The 22,894-nt window shown below is 34.9% G+C and overlaps 3 protein-coding genes across 3 annotated transcripts; all 3 read right to left on the reverse strand.

Annotated features, from left to right (window-relative positions):
• Positions 1–2,488: 2,488 nt before the first annotated feature.
• On the reverse strand, positions 2,489–3,427 carry LOC138833632 (olfactory receptor 5J3-like). The gene has a single exon (XM_070031915.1). The coding sequence runs from the start codon at positions 3,425–3,427 to the stop codon at positions 2,489–2,491; it is 939 nt and encodes a 312-aa protein (XP_069888016.1).
• Positions 3,428–9,761: 6,334 nt separating this feature from the next.
• Positions 9,762–10,700, reverse strand: LOC138833633 (olfactory receptor 5J3-like). The gene has a single exon (XM_070031916.1). The coding sequence runs from the start codon at positions 10,698–10,700 to the stop codon at positions 9,762–9,764; it is 939 nt and encodes a 312-aa protein (XP_069888017.1).
• A 10,435-nt stretch (positions 10,701–21,135) lies between these two features.
• LOC138833634 (olfactory receptor 5J3-like) lies at positions 21,136–22,242 on the reverse strand. The gene has a single exon (XM_070031917.1). It carries the CDS (start codon positions 22,240–22,242, stop codon positions 21,304–21,306), a length of 939 nt encoding a protein of 312 aa, XP_069888018.1. The 3' UTR covers positions 21,136–21,303.
• Positions 22,243–22,894: the final 652 nt, after the last annotated feature.

Consider the following 22,894-nt stretch of genomic DNA (forward strand, 5'->3'; position numbering starts at 1 on the left):
GGTTTATTGCAGATCAGAGTCTCATGGACTTTCCTGCCCAGGCTGGCTTTGAACCATGGTCCTCCGATCTCAGCCTCCTGAGTAGGATTACAGGTGTGAGCCACCAGCGCCCGGTTTTACATTGAAAATTTTAAAGTGATGTGTTCTTTTGAGATTCATAGTGATATATGAAGAGTACTTAGTTTCCTTAGTCCTTTCCAACTTTGACAGTCTTTTATAACTATAATACTTTTTCAGATTACTGCTAAGTACTTAGCAGAAAATCTCTCAATGAATACTTGCTTTGCATTTTCTTATTATTAAGTTGAGGTTCCTTTGCTATTTGAATGAGTTACAGGTAGGTAATGAGTGTGTTTTTCTCATTTTATCACATAGGATGTGAGACTAATAAGTGATACTAATTTTATACTTGACCCCTTAAGTTTCATTGTTTCTTTACAAAGTTGTTATTATTATTATCTTCATAAATATGCCAGGTGACCTTTAAATATCTCATTACTACCTTTGCTAATTCACCAACATCTGTGTGGCTTGTAGCTATTTTATTTTGGCAGATAATATTTGTACCTCTTTTCTTTTAACATATTTTAGTTGGAATAGAATTCTATAAGAAAGTTACTTTTCCCATTATTTTATTTACTTATTTAACTTATTTACCATTATTTTTATTCATTTATTCATTCCTTCCTTTATATTAATATATATCCTGGTATTTATTCTTTTGCATTTTTACTTAAGTATTTTATATTTATTCTTGCTATTTTCCATTATATTTTCAATCTATTATTGGTTATTTATGTGAAACCAGTATACAAAAAGCAGGCTGTACTATTTTTCCTGTACATATACACTTATGATGAAATTTAATAAATCAAGTATAGTTATAAATAAGAGTAACTAATAAAGTAGAACCATGTCTGTCTCTCTCTCAAAACATATTTTTCTATTTGCTTATACTTCTTGCTGACCCCATGTGACTGAACATCCAAAAAATAAAACTGGAGATACAAAGGGAGACTGCCATTTGAACTCTAATATTACTGTACAAATTACTTTATCAAATGTCACATCTTAAGTAATTTATATTCAGAAATGAATACTTGAGTGTACCTAATTCAGATTTAGATAACAAAATATAACAAGAGCACCTTGTTATATTTTACAGATTCTGTTATTAAGAGTTGGGGATTTATGTGCCTTGGTTGATTTTTTTTGTAAACTTGGTTATTAATTCTGATTCCTTTTATTTTGAAATGAATGTGTTGCTATAATGATATTCAATCAAAATATTTGACAACACAAGTATTCTAAAGGAAAGAATGGACTATAGGTAGAAAAATAAAATAAAATTAACTTTAATGTCTCTTGCATATGTATATAAATTTATAAAAAAATTTTAAATACTTCCACAGACTCTTTTAGATTTTGACAGTTAAAATTTATTTTTAAGAAGTATAGTTTTAAACAATTTGGCTAGTATTATTTGATTAACATACTTTTCAAAAATCCAAAACTTCATATTACAAATGTGTCAGCTAAGAGATGCTATGTTCATTCCTTTATTAATACTGAGGAAAACTGTTAGCATGTTAACAATTCCAAGCTAAACAATAAACACCTAGTACATAGATATATGCAATATATGGTTTTAAGCACAATGTATTAAAATATAAAACTTCTAAGCATTACATTTCCTGAATCTTGATTTTTGGACAACTGTGTTATTTCAACAATTTGGTCAAATTGCCAAGTAGAAAGTTGAAGAAACAATTCTTTGCCTGTGAAATTACTGTGATATTTGAGAATTGTCTTCCTACGGCTTCTTCTTTATTCTTTATGAAAGTAAAGATTGTATTTTGTAACTACCTGATATAGCGAAGGGTTCCAACTTGTCAATACTTGTAAAAGCAAAGTAATTTCTAGAATTTCCCTTTCTGATTAGAAGCAGACTTTTCCAAACTGAGGCTGTCATAAATTATCTTTCTAGGTAGCTTCACTCCAGGAAGAAGAAAAAGGCAGACCCATCTCCAGGAAAGACAGAGACATATGCCTTCACACATCATACATCAAACCACATACATTTTTGTCTCCCAATTGTCTACTTAAAGTCCATTTCTCTTCCCATAATTTTCTTTCTGCTGTCTATCTTCCTTTAAATTGGGTATGTTGACTTCTTGTCTAACTATGGAGCCTCGGGAGTATTTGGCCTATGCATAAAATACATTGCCCCTTTTCTTTGTTCATATTTAAACCAATTAGTTCCCAGGGCTCCCACAGCGAGCTTCCTAGGATAAAGGAATATTTTCATATGAATGTGTGCTTATTCAGGTTACTGATATTCAGGTTACTAACACTCAATAATGAATATATCTTCAAGCATAAGCTTTCTAAAGTATGCCCCTTCCCTAAGTCTCATAGGTATTTAACAATGTGCCAGCCTGCCACATCAATACGTTTTCCTTAAGTGTTTTTACTTGTAAATTCATATTCACTGAGCAAATGCTTGTCTTTGTATTATTCTTTTCATGGCTTCTTTGGCCTCTCTGTTTCTTATGCCATATATCAGAAGGTTGAGCACTGGAAGCAAGAGGGTGTAAAACATGGAGACGATTTTAGCTCTATTTTGTGAGTAGCTAGAGGTGGTTCCCAGATATGTAAAGATCACTGTTCCATAAAAGAGAGTTACTACAGTCAGGTGTGAGGCACAGGTGGACAAGGCTTTATACCTGCCTCTGGTAGAGTGCATTTTCAGGACATTGAGAAAAATTCCCAGATAGGAACCTATTACAGTCAAAAATGTAGTCACTGATGTAGCTCCTGAAAGGACAGTGAATAAAATCTCACTGTGGTGGGTGTCCGAGCAGGAGAGTTGAAAGAGCAATGGAATATCACAGAAGTAATGGTTAATAACATTGGGCCCACAGAAGGACAGGCTGAGCAAGCTACTCAGGTGGGTGAGGGAGTTGGCACAACCCAACAGGTAAGAAGTAGTCACCAGGAAGATGCAGCACCTGGGGGTCATGACCCCTCTATAGTGAAGTGGGCGGCAAATGGCAACATAGCGGTCATAGGCCATGGCGGCCAGGAGGAAGCATTCTGTAGTCAGGAGCATGCTGACCAAGGTGTACTGCAGGAGGCAGCTGTGATACGAGATGACTTCCTGCCCTGCCATGTAGCTCACTAACATTTTAGGAATAAATAAGGAAGAATAGCAGAAATCCAAGAAAGCCAAGTGGCTAAGGAAGAAGTATTTGGGAGAATGAAGGTGGTCACTGGCCACAATGACTATGATAACCCAAAAGTTGCCCAACACTGTGCTAACATAGAGCAAGAGAAGCAACGAAAAGAGGAGGGTATTCAATTCAGGGTTATCTGTCAGACCCAAGAGGATGAATTCAGTGACCACACTGGCATTCCTGTCAGCCATTTATGCTGCTCCCCTAGGAGGAATCTGCAGGAAAACAAGGGGGGGGGGAAATAACCAAATACATACAGATTGAAACATGGATTTAATCAATGAAGATTCTCAGAAAATGGTGCAACATTATCTGCAATCATAATCCATAGAAAATGCAGATCTTCCAATGACAAAAAGAGATGACTACAAAATTGTAGTTGGATCTCTTTAGGGATAATAATTGGCATTATTTATTACATAAAAATATGTAGAGAAGTTAAAATCTCCTGGGAAAGCCCTGACAAAAATGTTTGCTTGGTAGTTTAAGAATCAGATCCAAGGTAATAGAATACTCTAGATTAAAGAGAATAGGGCATGAATTTCATGTTGTGAAGAAGAATAACTTATAACAAGAAAGGAAGCAAACAAAACTTGATTTTTAGCAATGAGTGTTCGGAGTCATTTGATTATTAATTATTCTGATGATATTTAGACAAGTTAAACAAATAAACAGAATACAAATGGGTGTTATAGGTCTGTATATGCATGTTGACATATGACATATACATCGCTGCAAACAGTATCATGTAATAAAACATACAAGGAAAAGTAAATGTGTGTCATTGGTAGATGGGCTATAAAATAAAAGAAATCGTTTTATCATAAAAATAGGAAAGAAATCTTTTTATCATAAAAATATTTATTTTTTAAGGCTAATTTAATTCTAGGAAATCATTCTTTGTTATTCCAAATAATATCACTTGATTGTCTAAATCACTGGAGAAATTACTGAATGACTGAAATTTGTCCTCATCAGGTATTTCCATAATTTCTTGAATTGTGTGTGTATGTGTGTGTGTGTGTGTGTGTGTGTGTGTGTGTGTGTGTGTGTGTGTGTGTGTGTTGATAGGTTTGGAAAACTTTTTGATATGTTTTACTCCCTGAAGTCAAATCTCAAATAATTTTAAGAAAAGAATCATATTTCCTATACACTCAATCATATCATATGGTTCTGACTTTTCCTTCTGGACAAATTAAATCATTAAATAAATATTATTTCAAGTTTGGTCATATATTCCTCCAAATAAGAAAAAAACTGCCTATATCAAAAATATTTGCATAACTCTTGGATAAATAATTTTCAGGGGAAAACTCTTCTCCTTATAAGTCTGTTAGGAATTTGCGATATGTCATTATGGCTTGGGTACTTTCAATGAAAAATAATTTATATTTATATATATTTATAGATTCCATCTATAAATATATATTTGTATATTTATAAATTATTTATCACATCATTACCTAAAAATGTCATTTATCACATTTTTATTACAAACTCACTTTCCCCTAAATACTGAATATTTAATTTATTTTGTAATCAATAACTCCAAATCATTTGATAATATTTTCTAATGTTTGAATGTGATGAAGATATGAGTCAGGATCATTGCTGTGTAATATTAATATGGTAGCGATTTAATAATGCAAATACTGTGAACAGCCCTATGTGATCTTTTCATTTGTGTCTGTTTTACTGAAATGGTAAAGATTTTTAAACAATAATTTTTTACCAGAGTAATCTCTCAGCCAAACAATTGGCCCAACCATTACATTCCTCTGAAAACCTTCCACATACAGTTGTGAGGATTACATAAGAAAATACATAAAAACTGTCATCTACAATGCAAGAATATACCTAAGCCAGTCATTGCCTACTTAAAACAAATAAAGAAAATGGAGATGATCTGTTGACACGTTTCTAAAATGGCTTTTTGATTAAGCCAACATTTATATTTCATCAGTTTTATTTAATTGTCCTCAGGTAATACACATTGTTTGACCTTCTTTTGGAAACAAAACAATTGTGTTACATGTGATTGTGTTTCTTTTAATTTCTGTAATTTCATAGTTGTTTCTTTAGTGTTAGGACTGCCTTCCAAAGGCAGTTTTCTTTCTCTATAAAATCAGCTGTGATGTAATAAATTAATATTTGAGTCTAAAATTAGTTTTGATAACAATAATTCCAAAAAATCCTTGCTATTTGCCTCAGAGTTAGCAAAATTCAACAGTTGACATCAATCCATCTTAGGTTTTAGGATTTTTAAACAAATTCTCCTTTGCAACTTTCAACAAACAAAACTAAGACTCATTAAATGTAGCTACTTGAGGAACTGTGGAATAAATCCACACTCACTCTTTTAAGAAATGCTGATGGCGGTGTAAATGGGATATGTTCATAATCAGAATGGATTTAAAGCAGATTTTCCCTCACATTAGATTCAATGTTTGAATCTAATTGTTCCTGTAGAAAAATCAAAGAAAATATTTATAAATCCTTTCTTAGAACACATTAGTAGACGCTTACCTGGACTAGAGAAGAAACTGTGGTCCTTTCCTCTTCGTTCCCTCAAGGTTGGGTTTATATTTGTTTTCTGATCATTGGAGGATGAAATCCCCAGGGCTTTGCGAACCCTAGGTTTCGTTAAAGCAGTTAGATAACTCTGAGGAAATTAAGTCCCTTGCACTCTTCCCAAATTGTAGCAATTTGTATATTGAGCCTTTCCTTAGCTTTAGAGAACAATTGACTTGACTATTTCATGTTGATCCAAAGGAAAACTAAACTCTTAAGAACTGTGCATAAATGATAATTTCTATCAATTATATGCACCTATTATCCACAGAATTTACTATATTCAGTCTTTAAGTTTTATTCATTGGTGAGACTATGATTGCATAAATATATTAGTAGTGGTAGTTTTAAAACTAGAAAATATATTTTTATTTCAATGTGAAAGAATCCAATATAACAAAAGCAATTTCTAAATAGGATTTCATGTTTCTTTGTGTGTGTGTGTGTGTGTGTGTGTGTGTGTGTGTGTGTGTGTGTGTGTGTGTGTTGTGGTAACATAAGCATATACTCAAATGTACTTTCACCCAGCAGGTTTTTTTATATTAGTGACAAATCATCCAAGTGGTGTATTAGGATGAAGTTCAACATTTTTTTATTATATTGGATGAATATGAAAGCAATTTATAAAATGATGAGTAAACAGGAAATGGAAAAACAGAATATAATATAAAAATAGCAAATTCAGGGTAAGTTGGTGGATTAAATGTTATACAAAATTAAAATAATAAAATAATTACAAGAAGAATAATATTAATCATATGCTACCAAAACAACAAGCAAAATTTGGAGTGACTTTAACATGAAACAAAGTGAAAACACTTATAAGGCACTGTCAGTTTTGCTAAAATAATTATTGCTTTTTCCCTGGACCACTAATATCAAGAGGGGCTGTTTGAAATGATTTGTATTTATATGGGTCTAATATGTACCAAGCACTTCATAACCATTATCTTTAATCATTATTTAATTTTATTTACTGAAAAATTTGGATTTACCTTAGTCATGATATAAAGGATTGCTGGGCCACTATAGAACTTGCTCAAGGTTTACATGAAAACCAGGAGACTTATGAGGGTATTGTAGCAAAACAAACATTTGAGAAGTTAAAGGTTGAAGAATAAGAACATATGAACTCAGATCTTATAAGACATAACTAAAACTCCATGTCTGCTTTAAGGAGTGAGTCACTCTTTTCAAACTGAAAAAATTGTTATTATTGTTTAATTTAGTCAGAGTCTTTAATAATACACGAGGGTTTGGATAGGATGGTTGTTTGATTTTTGCATGATTATTTGGAGTGTCAGTTACATACACAGTTATATTTCACTCAGGACAACTGACAATCCCCTTTATGTTTTTGCTGGCATTATGCCATCACTGGCTACTCATAGAGCAAAACCAAACCTTAAATCAAAGGATTATGAGTTCCTAGAATTGACCCTTATAGAAGTAAAACACCAACAAACAAGACACAAATGTAGCTATGACCAAGCCAATGGTGCCAGTGAGTCACTCACTTCCCTGAGTTATGCCATGAATTCATGGCAGGGGCTCATACATAACTGTGTAAGTTAAAACACATGTGACTAAGATACAAATGCAGCCTTAACTTCTCCAGGCAGGGCCAGCAAGACATTTCTCTGATGAGTTAGACCATGAATTTGTTGCATTAGGGTTTGAGTAGATGTGCAAATAAAACACATGTAGTATATGTGTGTTTCATGACTATATACAAAATGCAGCCATAACTAGTGGTACCAGGGAGTCATTTCCTCAATGAATTATACCAGTCCCTAAATCACAAATTGCAAATCTGTGTGCATGGCATAAAACAGTACCGCATATGTAATAACCATTCCTTCAGAAACTGAAGTAAAGGTCACAAATAAAACTTAGGCAAGTTTTGTTAGAGAAACAATGAGTCTAAGCAATAATCAGTTTGAGATTGGAGCAAGAAGTATATATCCTTGGGTCTTTTTTCTTGATCATTTTATATGTCCACAGATGAGATGCAACAGGTATTTTATCAATAGAATTCTTATTTTCTACTGATTAATTCAACTATAGTAAATCAGTTTGAATATGTTTGGCTCAGTTTATGTTCACAATAAGCCTATATTAGAACAAAGATCACTTAGAATATCACCATTGAATATATGTGACACTTTATATCAATCTGTGACTATATATACATATATGAAGCTATATCGTTTATTTTATAGTACAGCCTTATTGGAGAGTCACCAGACTCTTAATTTTCTTCAGACTTCTAGGAAAGTAAATTTTTAAGGAAAAGTACAATTTTCTAGTTATTGATTCAATTATCTTGTAACTCGTTGATAGAATGAGCTGAAGGCTGGTATCACATAAAATATCATTTCTCCTCTGATGTATTGCCTCCTTTTCCACATGCATATTTTGGAATTGTATTATTTTGTTTGCATCATGGGAGGTCAAACCGACCTTTTAGAGACTGTATATTATGCAGAACTTATAAGTAGTGGAGTTTATTCTTCTCATATCATTTTTATTGCCTGTATATATTTCCATGCATGCCTCTTGGATTTTAAGTTCAGTGGTCTTAAAAATTGGTACATTGCATAAAATCATAAAATCAGTATTTCAGGGTTAGTATTGTGAAGGTACACTTGTATCTATGATTTGAATGAGAAAAAAACACAAATGGATTTGCAGGCTTCCCTTTGCTAGAATACATGGCAGGGATTCTTTTGCCTAAGGTCTGTAGACAATGTTGTTCTTCACCTGAATTGTTGCTGAACTAATCCCAGGAGAAAGCTGACTTATCTTCAATAATGAAAAACAATCATGGTTTGTACACTAGATGTTTCTTTTTGAAATTGTTCAACCTTTCTCTTCAGTTGTAAGTGAAAAATAAATAATAAACACAAAATAATTTTTAAAGAATGTTGGAAGATACTTAAAATGAGAATCAGCTATGGTTTTTAATGATGCCCTAGGGTTCATGAATTTACTCATTCTAAATAGTAAAGAAAATTCTTCAGAACAAGCTTTTCTAGGCTTTCGTGGTTTTTCTATATAGAATACTGACAAAGTGGGTGCTTTCTCTCCGGTATCACTTCATATGTGTGAGTGAAAGCTGGGAGCAACAGCGGAGAAAGTGTTAGAATAAGCTCTGTGAGTGGGAACGTAATCTAGGACCAGTTTCTTTAATGTTTCAAATTGTGTATATTTATTTTAAGTTCCAGTATTTATGATCATAGCCATGACTTGGTTGACAGGATGCAAGAACGCTACCGCTAAGCTAACTCCCCAGCCTGTACCATTATTTTAGGGAATATCAGCCCATAAACAACCAAGGCAAACTTCTGGAAAATGTGTCTCTGAATTTTCTGGGTAACATAAGTATCAGTATTTTTTATGACTTAAAAGTATTTTACTTTTTTATTTTTTATTGTGCAAATACCATACAGAGGGGTTACAATTACATAGGCAAAGTAATAAGTACATTTCTTATCAAGTATTGTTGCCTCCTCCTTTGTTTCCCTTCCCATCCCTTCCCATCCCCCCCCCCCAATTTCTTTCTATATTCAACCAAGGAAACCAACTAAGAGTTATTTTATTATTCTGTCCTTTGTCTCTACTGGGGGTATATAATTCTTTGTTTATCTCTATATAATAAATCCATACGTCTTTATGTTCATGTCTACTCATGAAAAGAAGGAGCAGTCAAATGTCTAGGATGACTGGCTATACCTCCATCCAGATTTTAGGATAGTTAGCACATTTCTCCTCCATTTGTGCTATGATGTATGATTATTGTAGCTATGATTTTATCATTGTAACCCACAGGACTCCAGCCAAATAGACCACAGCCTTATTTTGAATACAACTTTATTTAACCTAAAAAAGTCATCATATCTCCCAAAGCACTGGTTTTGTTTTTTGTTAGATCATTTCATTGGAGATGTGTAATTAACAACGAAAAGGTTTCATCTCCACCGCCCTTTTCACAGCCTCCTTCACCTCCTTGTTCCTGAAGCTGTAAATCAAGGGATTCAACATGGGGATCACCAGGGTATAAAACACCGAGACTACCTTCTCTTGTTCTAGGGAATATTGGGAGCTCGGCTGGATGTAACTGAAGCTTATGGAGCCGTAGAACAAAGTCACAGCGGTCAGGTGAGAGGCACAGGTGGAGAAGGCTTTGTGTCTGCCTGCTGCCGAGCGGATCCTCAGGATGGCAGCCACGATGAACACGTAGGACACCATGACCGTCAAGAATGTAATCATGGCGATGATGCCAGAGAAGACTAAAAGCAGCAGTTCATTCATGGAGGTGTCGGAACATGACAGCTTCAGCAGAGGGGGAAGGTCACAGAAGAAGTGACTGATGACCTTGGGCCCGCAGAAGGACAGGTTCAGCAGGCCGATGGTGTGTGTCAATGAGTTGATGACACCTCCGACGCAGGATCCGAACACCAGCACCACGCACACGGTCCTCGTCATGGCCACGGTGTAAAGTAGAGGGTTGACGATGGCCACATAGCGGTCATAAGCCATGGCGGCCAGCAGAAAGCCCTCCGTGGTCAAAAGGGTCACGAAGAAGAAATACTGCACGATGCATGCCCGGAATGAGATTGTCTCCTGCGCGGCGAAGAAGTTCAGGAGCATTTTCGGTGCGAACACGGACGAATAGCAGGCGTCCACCAAGGACAGACAGCTCAGGAAATAGTACATGGGCATGTGGAGTTTGGGAGTGATCTGGATGAGAAGCAGCATGCCCAGATTGCCCACCAAGGAGATCGCATAGATGAGCAGGAACAAGACAAAGAGGAACGCCTTCAGTTCAGCCCGATCGGTCAGTCCCAGCAGGATGAATTCAGTCACAAGGGTAAAATTGACGCCAGCCATGGGACTGGGTTTCCTGGTACCTGCGAACCACAACGAGACTGGGATACGTTTGGAGAATCCATGGCTACGTTAATGTCTTTAATATCTTCTGACTCGAAGTCAAGAGCTTCTCATCTTTAGATGTTGTGCATATACGCTTTAGAAAATTTAACTAGAATGTCTATGGTTTACTCACTACTGGTTTAAAAAATTCATATTGGGAAAAATATATATATAAAATCAGAGTCCTAGCTATAGAAGGCTTGTCTTTGCTACCTTTAATATGAACAAGAACCTGAAGCGAATTCCATGGTAAAGATATGTTAAGAAAACTCAGGTTTATACATACATGAAAATTGGAACTAGAACTTTAATCTCTTTTCCCAATGTAGTTTTTATGCTTTGGTTTTAATGGTAGGTAATATGAAATAAATCAGCACACAAGACTTCTTCCTATTAAACAGAAATAAAAAGGTCTGAGGGTACACCTCAAATGTAGAGTGAATACCTATCATGGACAAGGTTCTTTTTACTTACTGCCTGGCACACAGAATACATGGACAAACAAACAAACATACAAATACATGAATACATACACATATACATATATATACATGTACTGTATCTTGTTTTCCCCCCTTTGGTACTTGTCCTGGGGCTTGAACTCATAGCCTGGGCACTGTCCCTGATCATTGTGCTCTAGGCCAGCACTCTACCACTTGGGCCGCTGCTCCATGTCTAGGTTTTTTGGAGCTTAAGAGTCTCACGGACTTTCATGCCCAGTCTGATTTTGAACCCTCATCCTCAGAACTCAACCTCTGGAGTTGCTAGGATTACAGGCATGAGTTACCAGTACCCATTTTAGCCTAACATTCTTAATTTGAGGTATTCAACTATTCCTTTATAATTAGTTTCCACTCTACTTTTTTTTCTTAGCACTAGATTATGTTTCCAGTCCCTGAGTATTCTAGGCAAGCTTACCACTACTGAGTTATACTCCTGAACTTCCACAATTATAAAAAAGAAAAATAATAATGTGACAGAAGTGTGGGACCTACCATGCCAAACTGCTGAAGTCAGGCTTAAATAACAGCAGGTGATACTGGCTTCTGAGGAAATACCCACCAGTAATGACATGAGAGTTGTCTATGCTGGAACATGAAACATGATCAAAAGAAAGTGGTGTATAGTCCAGTAACTTGAGGGGATGGATAGGGATGGGATGGCCAGGTGGAGAATGATGTTAAGATGACACTCATGAAGATGCATTGAAGTTATACATTGACATGTTGAACTGAAACTTCATTGTAGAGCTACTTAAAGATAATAAAAAAGAAAAGCAACTTACAACTGTCCTTTGATATTCAATGGAAATGCTTACTGAAACTCAACAAACGAATTCTTTCATTTCTCTGAGAAAAAGAAAACCCATGAATCAAAGCAAACCTACCCAAGATACCTGCATTTCTTTCAAAGCTTTTTAAATTCCGTGTTTTAATATGATTCTGCATGAAAAATGTAACAATACATAATAATTTCATACCTACCTTCTGATTAGTATAAATTTTGCACGAAAAATGTAATATGTTTTTCTCACATATATATACATATACATATATAAATATATGTATACTTAAAATATAAGTCTGATTTTTTTAAGATGAGATTTTTAAAATATAATTTTAATAGTCAAGGTCAAGATTTTTTTATCTGGACTACCTTGAAGCACTGTTTTTGAATCATTTGAAAATTTGATTTATTTATTCTAAATCATATTACAAACTATTTCTCACCAATGACAGACTAGAAATCTCTAACCTGCTTCTTCACATATTCCTTAAACTGTATTCTATCTTTTTTCATGTACCCTTTTACATGATTCTAAAGCAGGGAGTTTAACTTTCTTGAATTTGGTTTCTAGTACACAGAACATTGTGTTACTTTTGTTGTGGTGATTTTATCTTATCTATTTTAGAAACAAAAATAACAGAATTACAAACAAGTGTTGGAGTTCAGGCCCTGGTTTTCTACAACCATGTAGTAGCACAGAGAGTCTCTAGTCCTGATCAGTACTTTCCTCTCAGGACAACCTGTGCAGAAAAGAATTTTCCATAGGAGACAGAGTCCTTTAAATTACCTCTTGGACCCTCTGAGCCAAGTGCAAATGTACATAAATATTTGAAGCCTTAGGATACTGGTACCTTTACCTCTACACAATACAGTAAGGAATAACATTTTCACTGGCTGCATCATTATTCTGTCATTTTGAGACTCTGTTGCCTATCAAATGGGCAAAATTAAAAAAATATACATTAGAAACAAAGACAAAAAGAAGATAACTATGTTATATCTGGGTGATCTATACTAATAATTGAAAAATACTTGTGTTTCTGACTTAGATTAATTTGAATTGTGAGTCGTACTTTCAGAAGGAAAGTATTTTATTAATGAGCAGAACGTGTACAACTAGTTGGTATTAACACAGAAAGAAGGACGGACAGGCAGGATAAGGGATGTGTCCTTCCCCTGTAACTTGAAATGTTCATTATTATCAGCACCTATTTTCCTCTCCATTACAAAATAACTGATTTGTTAGATATGACTATGTAAGACTAAATAGGTGAACCTAACCTATCATAGAAGCAAAGATATTTAACATCTCATCGCATTTAGGAAACCTGTAGCCATGCCCAGAGTTGATTTTTTTCTTTGTTTACCCCAAACAAAAATAGAAACAGAACACTGAAAATATTCGATTAAAGGTACCTTACTTTTAAAATGATGCATTACTTGGGTGATTAATAGTAGTACCAGGAAGCAGGGATGGAATTCAATTTATCCTTTCATAGGGAAGAATCAAAAGTACAGAATCTTTGGTATAAAAGTGAGAGCAAGATGATTAAAATCATGCCAGAGGGCACGCTTGCATGAGCAGCTCAATTATATATTCACATTAGTTCAAGTGGGAATCTGTCCCCAATGGAGTTAACTGATTAAAAACATGTAATATTTGCATTATTAACTTTCTTCAGGGATTCAGAAAATTCTCACACACATGATGATTCCCCTAAGACATTTTGTTTTCTTGAATTTTATAATGCAGAAAGGAAAATGTGGAGGAAGTCAGGAGAAAAAGAGAATTATGTTTTCTGGGAAAAAATGTGACAGCATTGGAAGAAATGCCTTTGGCATCCTTCTCAGAACATATTTCATGGATTGAAGTCTTGGAAAAAATATATAAACATAATAAATCATAAGTGGAGTTTAATGTAGTAGAACATGATACAAAAGTAGGAGAAAACAACGGTGGGGGAACACTTCAAAAAGAAATGAACTCATTACCTTATTTAAATAACTACTGTCACCCCTCTGAACAGCACCTTTACAGTTTAAAAAAAAGGAAAAAATATTTCCTAGCTGCCTGTAGGTGACTCATGCTAGCTACTCAAGAGGCTGAGATCTGAGGATCATGGTTCAAAGCCAGCCCGGGCAGTCAAACTCAAGAGACTCATCTCCAATTAAGAAGCAAAACCTCATAAGCATAGGTATGGTTCTAGTCATAGAATATCAGCCTTCAGGGAAAAAGTCAAGAGAGAGTAAGAGGCCATTAGTATTTTTTTTCTTTTGTCTGGATACCCTGAATGACATGAATAATAACAAAGGAAATGCAAACTACTGCTTCTTATAAGAAGGCTCCTTTGAAGTGGACCCATCTTCCATTCCCTGGATGCCTTTTCCTCTCATCTATGACTTCTCTACTGATGTTTGTGTCCATTTGCTTCACTGGATAGGAACATTTCACTGTTTCTACCTGGTCATTTGTATAAGAATGATAAAAATTAGCCCTTTTTTTGGACTAAAACTTAATTTCTTCAATGTAATTGAAAATTTCTTAATTTCCCAAATTTTAAATTTATGAGATCATAGGTACACATATCTAGTATTATCCTAAGATTGAGTTAGGGCAGAAATTAATGTTCTATTGTTTTACATGACCTAGAACCTTCTTTGTATATAATATATTCTCTGTTCCTTTCTCTTTTTACTACAATTCATTCCCAGTTTATCTATGAGGAATAGGTAACCTATGTTTATGAGACTAATATTTTCTCTTCTCTTAGGGAACCATTAGGCTAAGGACAAGTCTTTCTTGCAATAGTTTATAGTTTTCACTTCTTACAGGAAATATTTCACTCTGCTCATTTTTACTTATTACTAAATATCTATCTCAAACTAATGCATTGGGAATATTTTCTTTATAAAAATAAATGATTTTTATATTTATAATAATGGTTAAGATTATATTTGTATAGAATAATTTTCACTGTGTGGTGGTGATATAGCTCAGTGGTAAAATATTTGCCTAGAATGAATAAGACCATTGATACTACCTAGTACAAACAGACAGACAGACAGACAGACAGGACAGATAGATAGATAGATAGATAGATAGATAGATAGATAGATAGATAGATAGATAGATAGATAGATGGATAGATAGATAGATAGATAGATGGATAGATAGATAGATAGATAGATAGATAATTGATTGATTAGATGTTGATAGATATTAATCAAGTTCCACTTCTTACTTTCTGAGTTGAATGCTGTTAGGTTCTTCCATTGGCATTGTTCATTTATCATTTATTACTTCATTTTTATTCTTCTCCCTTCATACGTAGGTCTAGAATTTATTTCTGTGCAACTATATTGTGTAAGAACCCTAACCAGTAAAATGCTGAATATATTTCCACCAAGTGCTGAAAGCTACTATTACAGATACTTTTTCTCTTTCTCCTATTGTCTCCTCAGTAACTGCTAATCCATTCTATATTTATGCTTTTTAAACTCTAAAGAGGTTCTACTCAGTTTTCCTCATTCTTTGTGGTTTTGTTCTTTAAGTGAGATGCTTTTCAGGGATGCTACTGTGAATTTAATTATTTACTTTATCATCCTATAGATTAAAATCCTCGGTGGATTTCTCCTTAATTATCTGTGTATATTAGTTATTCAAAGCAGTTTCACCATTGCATTTCAACCATCCTGTTATGGTACTTCGGTCAGATTAGCTCCCTCTATTGTTTGACTTTTACCCTTCTTCTCTACCCCCTTGAGTTTTCATGGGCTTTCAGTTGTTTATCTTCTGTCATCTTCATACATGCTTAGACAGAAATCATTTCAATATCACTCATCTCCCATTATTCTTTCTTTTCTCACACATTTTGTCTCCCCTCAAATAAGCCCAGAATTTTTTTTTGGTTGGTTCTAGGGCTTACTTTCTGGACCTGGGGAGTGTCTTTGAGCTCTTTTGCTCAAGGCTAGCACTCTACTCTTAGAGCCACAAAACCAACTCTGGCTTTTGTTTTTCTCTGTGATTAATTGGAGATTCGATTTTTACATACTTTCCTGTCCTGACTGGCTTCAAATCTCAATCCTCAGATCTCAGCCTCCTGTGTCACTAGGGTTAGAGGTGTGAAGCCCAGGCACTGGCTTATGAATTATTTTCTATAGGTTGAAATGTTTTTATTTGATGTGTCATACTTTTCATATTTCTCTGCACTTTACTTATGCATTTGCTTCATTTGTTTGACCTTAGCTTCGTAAGAGCAAGTAAGCAATCACTTGCTTTCACTCAATCCAATATTTGGATTATTCAGAGACCATTTTTATCTGCTTCTCTATTCCCTTAGGTAAGGATGACATCTTTTCTTGTTTTTCTTTGGAAGTATGGTGATTTTTTTATGGGAACTATTCATTATACAATAGATATTGTCGATATTAAACAGTTCCGAACATTTTTTCAAAGTTTCTTTTGTTGTTGTTGGTGGTGGTGGTCATGGGGCTTGAACTCTGGGCTTGGGTGCTGTCCCTGTGCTCTTCAGCTCAAGGTGAGCACTCTACTGTGCCACTTCTGCTTTTCTGGTGGTTTACTGGAGATAAGAGTCTCATGGACTTTCTTCCCTGGGCTGGATTTGAACCATGATACTCAGATCTCAGCCTCCTGAGTAGCTAGGATTACAGACGTGAGCAACCGGTACCCTGCTCAAAGTTTCTTGAAAAAATATTTCCAAGTATTACATTTTCATTGGTGATCTATAATATATCTAAGTTTTCCATGCCATCTGTCAAGGGAAGTCAATATAGTTTAACTTTTATTAATGTGGTCTTTCTGTTAAAACTATAACCATATATTCCTTTAGATCTTTTTCTTTCTACACTACTGTTAAGGTTGAGGTACTGTATGGTTGTATTTGGTACTTATTTGATATCTATTAGTGCAATATTCCTTTTCTATAGTTTCATTGAGTTTTCTGTTCAATTCTATCTAGGTTTACTTATTTGACTTGGTTTTGATCATGATTTCATAAATATGAATGTATATTCATATATAACTTTACATATATACGTATATACACACACACACACACAACCAGATACACAGAAAGAGACACATGCATACATACATATATAGGGATATATATATGTGTGAATATATATATATATATATATATATATATATATATATATGTCTAGTAACCATGTGGCTCAATTGTTCTACTCAAATAATTTTTGAAAAGTAAGTGTAACTATCTATGCCAGTGATTCACATCTGCAATCCTGGCTATTTGAAGCCAACCTTAGCAAAAAACTTTGTGAAACCCAATCTTCAAGTAACCACAAAAAAAGCTGGGCAGGAGATTCCACTCAATTGTTACAGCACTGCCATGAACAAGTCAACCTGAGAGTATGTAAGGCCTTGAGTTCAAGCCGAATACTGGTGCCCACCCTTCTTCCCCGACCCCCCCCCCCCACAATGTAGCTCTCTCCTCGTTTATCAATAAAGATGTCCATGAGGCTGCTGGTGTCTTATACCAGTGGCATGTCATAAACCAAGCACATAGACAAGGAGGAAGTAACAATGCTTGATAGGAAATGGACTCTCTACCTTGCTCATGTAACTGTAACCCCTCGGTACAGTATTTTTACAATATAAATGTATAAATAATAAAAAATATAATAAATAATAATAAATAGCACTGTCTCTCTGTCTCTAAGAACTTTATAGTCCTTAGATTTTTAAAAAGAAAATTCTAGCCTGGTGCTACTGGCTCATGCCTATAATCTTAGCTACTCAGGAGGCTGAGATCTGAGGATCGCAGTTCAAAGCCAGCCCAGGCAGGAAAGTCCTTGAGACTTTTTTCTCCAATAAACCATCAGAAAACCAGAAGGGGCACTGTAGCTCAAGTGGTAGAACACTAGCCTTGAGCTGAAAAGCTGAGAGACAGCGCTCAGGTCCACAGTTCAAGCCCCACTACCAATACAAAAGATAAATAAAAAAGAAAATTCTAATCTGTACCTGTTTAATTGATAAAAATGAAATAAGAAACTCAATGGCAGTGATAGGAGGGAGGGAACAAGTGGGAAAGAAGGAACAGCTGATGCTATGCAAAACAAAAGAAATGTACATATCGCCCAATGTGGAAGAAATAACTGTATTGCAAAGCTCATAGAACTCATAAATGTTATAGAACATGATAGAAAATTTGCCCCATGAAAGTTAGAATGTGTTTGTGACTTTAAGCATCACTATCCCACAATACTGTGAAATTTGGGAAATTATCACTTCATCACAATAAAGAATTCGAAACAAAAACTAAATAGAAAAATGGGCAAAGAACAATAAATATACAAAATAAAAAAAATCTGTACCTGTCTAATAGCAGGATTAACTCTTGTCAGATATTTTGAGAGGAAAACCAACATTACACCTACTACTGGCCACTAGTTTTTACGAATCTTTTTCTTCTGGATACAGCCTGAGTGCAGGAGATCTCTGTAAACCTTTGTGATTCAAAACAGTCTCTCGTCTTCTGCCCAGTCCAAATGCAGAACCCGCTGTTGCATTAAAGTTTCATTAAAATCAAATTCATCTTTCCAGCCTGCATAACTGCTTGAAACTCTACCCTTTTTATTTTCCCCAGAGCACTCATAGGACAAATAACTCAGAAATGATACTGCATTCCTTTAATGAGACACAATATTTACTATATTTCCTGGGATTCCTCTCTCTCTCTCTCTCTCTCTCTCTCTCTCTCTCTCTCTCTCTCTCTCTCTCTCTCTCTCTCTCTCTCTCTCTCTCTCTCTCTCTCTCTCTCTTCTCTCATCTATCAATCTAAATACCTATCTAGATATTTATCATGTAGTACCTATCTCTATCATCTCTCTACCTATGAAACTTCAAAGTAATATAATTACTTGAACAATATGTAAATCTTTGGTTTTTACTAAGGCTTACATCATTCCCTATTATATAATCAATTTTTAAAATGCTTTATTGTTTGAAAACAATGCAGAGTGTATAAACTCCAAATTCTGTGGCTGTCTTGTGTTTCTCTATGACCATTTTCAACTCTTTTCATTACCATCTTGTGGAAAGAATCTTAATAACATATCCAAGTTTATTTTTCTCACTAGTTTGATTGTAATAAACCTTGTTTAACATACTTAGAATACTTAGCTGAGTGATTGGACAGGGATTTTTCTGGACTTTTTTCTCATGTCATTGATGTTCTAGGATTTGGTTTTTTTTTCCTTTTTATATTTGGCAGTACTAAAGTTTGAACTCAGAGCCTCTTTCATGCTAGGTAGGGGTCCTACCACTTGAGCCACGTCTCAGCGTTATGGTCCATTCTGAATATATTTTATAATCTTTTTATTATGAAATTAGTATCCTTTTTAATGTTTAAACTAAGCCTGGTACCTTTCTCTTCTTTCAGACCCAAAATCTCTATACACTTACTATACTCCACTGCTATCTCTCCATTTTTTAAATTTTTTCTTCCTCTCTTTAAAACACCTCTGACCTATAAGCTATTTGTTTATTTTGTTTTGTTTTGAATGGTCTAGAACATCTCGTACTTCTTGAGTTTATGTCTTGCCTTTATCCTTTAGTTCCTTTAGAACTAATGCTACTTAGCTTATTACACTTAACTTTTATTTTTTCTTTTATTGTGGTAGTGACATAGGTTCAGAATTTTCCAATCATTATAAACCTTTTTCTGAAGAACACAAATCTCTCATTCTTGTTTATAAGCTGTCTTAACTATGTTCACCATTCTCTATTATTTACATACTTCTTACATGTTTCACTTTTTTCTTTTTAGGTTCTTAGTAGCTTTTTACTTAACAATTCTTTCTGTCATATTAGTATATATTGATAAGAGTGACATTGTGCAAACTTTCTGAGGCATACAAATTGCATTTAATTCAGGGTTAACTTGTAGCCTTTGAGAGAGTCTTTAAAATATCATCTTACTATTGATGGGAAATTATATATAAAGAGAGCATATGCTTGCAAGAGATAGTTCTACATAACTGTTTTATTAGTATCCTCATCATTATTGATATTATTATTATAAAGTAGTTGTACAAATAGGTTAAATTTCATAACTCAGATTATGAGTACAATGCTACCTGCACAATGCCACCTTCCTTCATTCTCTCCCATTTTCTCCCCTCTATGCTTACCCTCAGGTTATATAGATGGTTTTTCCATAATATACATTAAATATTATGGCTAAGTGTTCTAACTCTTCCTTTTTTAATTCTTGTGTTCCCATTTTTGTCCAACCACTAAAACATTTCCTCCTTACTGAAACTCATTTCTTCTTTCTTTCTTTGTTTGTTTCTTTGTTTTTCTTTCTTTCTTTCTTTCTTTCTTTCTTTCTTTCTTTCTTTCTTTCTTTCTTTCTTTCTTTCTTTCTTTATTTCCTTTCTTCTTTCTTTCTTCCTTTCCTTATTCCTTTTCCCTCAGCTGAGATTTTCAGTCAGAGCCAACTAAGAGTTGTTTACAGGAATTATGTAAGTCTACCAAGAGTTGTTTATAGGAATTATGCCTTTGGATTCCTCCCCTAATACATCTGTCTCAAATTTCATGCTATAGACAAACTTGAATATTTTCTTTTCTTTAAATAACTGTTCTCATTTATAACATGCCTTAATTTCTTTTTTGCTCTTTCTAACAACTTACTTTTTATCTCTTAAATCTTTTCAGCTTTACATTACACAATGTGATTGGCACAACAAAAGTATTCAGTAGAAGTATGTTTATTTAAAGTTTTAAGCAATGAGCCATTTTAGGATATTATTGAGACATTAACTCTAAAATCAAAGGGAAGGTAGTTTTACTAAAAGAATGACATTTAGAAAAACTTAATGGTAGCATCTGGATGCAAAGATGTTAATTTTTCACTGAGACAACAGTGCATTTAATAAATGCCTACTTATAAAACATTGTTTGATTTGAATTATTATTAGCTTTTCCTTTTTAAACCACAGTGAGCTCTTTCATACTGTAGCATAAACACTTATTGGAAAAAAGACATATATATATATATATATATATATATATGTATGTATTAGCTTTTGAAGGAATAAAATCAAAAAGCTACCAAAATAATGAATGTGACTTTCATGCATCAGGAAAAACTCAAAACTGTTGTCCTACATGCCCTGAGAGTGTCTTTATCATAATTTTCTTTGCGATGTTGTTGGTGGTGTAATTTTTAAAGAACAGGTGTGTTCAGATTAATGTCAGATGGCTAAAACCGTGGATAAGATTTAGTCACATGAGTTTTCTCTTCCAGGGAAGCAATCTTTTTGCTGCATCTTTCACGTCCTTATTCCTCAGGCTGTAAATCAGTGGGTTCAGCATGGGGATCACCAGTGTGTAAAACACAGCGGAGACCTTCTCCTGTTCAAGTGAATACTGAGAGCTTGGCTGGATGTAACTGAAGGTCACAGACCCATAGAACAGGGTTACAGCAGTCAGGTGAGAGGCGCAAGTCGAAAAAGCTTTCCTCCTCCCCTCAGCCGAGCGGATTCTCTGGATGGCCATGATGATGCGGGCATAGGAGACCATGATGACGATGAAAGTGAACATAGCGATGACCGCGGAGAAGACCAAAAGCAGCATCTCATTGGTGCGCGCATCAGAGCACGACAATCTTAAAAGAGGAGGGATGTCGCAGAAGTAATGGTTCACAACGTTGGGACCGCAAAAGTCGAGTCGGAGCAAACCAATTGTGTGTGTCAGAGAATTAATTAGCCCACCCAAGTAAGATGCCAAGACCATCCGAATACAGAGGCTTTGGGTCATAATGGCAGTGTATAACAAAGGATTTGCTATGGCCACATAGCGGTCATAAGCCATCATGGACAGGAGAATGCCTTCGGTGGTCACATACACTGCAAAAAAGAAACTCTGTAGGACACAGCCAACAAACGTGCTGGACTTGTGTTTCGATAGGAAATGGACCAGCATCTTAGGAGCAAATACGGTAGAGTAACAGATATCACAGAAGGAGAGGTTACTGAGGAAGAAGTACATTGGGGTGTGAAGCTGGGCATTTAACCAAATCAAGACAATCATCCCCCAGTTACCTACGAGGGTGATGAGATAAATCAGAGTGAAAAGCACAAAGAGAGGGAGCTGCAATTCAGGATTCTCAGTCAACCCCACCAGAAGGAATTCCTTCACACCTGTGCGATTGCAACCTGCCATGCATTCAGCTTGATGGGTTTCTTTAGTCCCAGAATAAGATGATGTCACTAAGAGAAGAAACATGTGATCTCCTCCATGATGTAAGATTTGCTATTCCATGAGATTCTTAGGACTCCCCTGCAGTTCACATGAAGAAGAGATTAGTTTTAGCACTGGGCCCCGTGTGTGGAAGACAATCCATGTATTTTATTATTCAAATTAAAAAAAACTTAACATTGATTGTTTTATTCCAGGTAATTAAAAATCCATTTTATTGTGATTCAAACTTTTGAAATGTAAGATTGATTATTTTATTTCTGATAATTCAATTCAACATAATAATCAGAAAAATAAAAGAGAGAGAGAGAGAGAGAGAGAGAGAGAGAGAGAGAGAGAGAGAGAGAGAGAGAGAGAGAGAGCCCATGACAATCCTCAAGCCAAGCACAGTGTGGTTTATCTGTTATCCTGACACTGAGAAGGCTGAGGTAGAAGGATCATGAGTTCCAGGCCAGTCTGGCCTACATAGTGAGTCCAGTCCAGCCTGGGCTATCTACTGTTTAAAAAATTGAATTGGATTACAAAAAGCAAACTTTGTTATCTCAGAAAACTATTCATAATTAGAATGGATATTCAAATGCTAGGCTGAATACCCAGCTCTCACTCATTCTATGAC

Source organism: Dipodomys merriami, unplaced genomic scaffold, assembly GCF_024711535.1.
Source record: "Dipodomys merriami isolate MVZ:Mamm:240054 unplaced genomic scaffold, mDipMer1.0.p SCAF_21, whole genome shotgun sequence".
Taxonomy (NCBI): Eukaryota; Metazoa; Chordata; class Mammalia; order Rodentia; family Heteromyidae; genus Dipodomys; species Dipodomys merriami.

What these genes read in the sequence shown, in the direction of transcription:
- LOC138833633 (XM_070031916.1), bottom strand. Translation starts at nt 10,700, where the DNA reads ATGGCTGGCGTCAATTTTACCCTTGTGACTGAATTCATCCTGCTGGGA.
- LOC138833634 (XM_070031917.1), bottom strand. Translation starts at nt 22,242, where the DNA reads ATGGCAGGTTGCAATCGCACAGGTGTGAAGGAATTCCTTCTGGTGGGG.
- LOC138833632 (XM_070031915.1), bottom strand. Translation starts at nt 3,427, where the DNA reads ATGGCTGACAGGAATGCCAGTGTGGTCACTGAATTCATCCTCTTGGGT.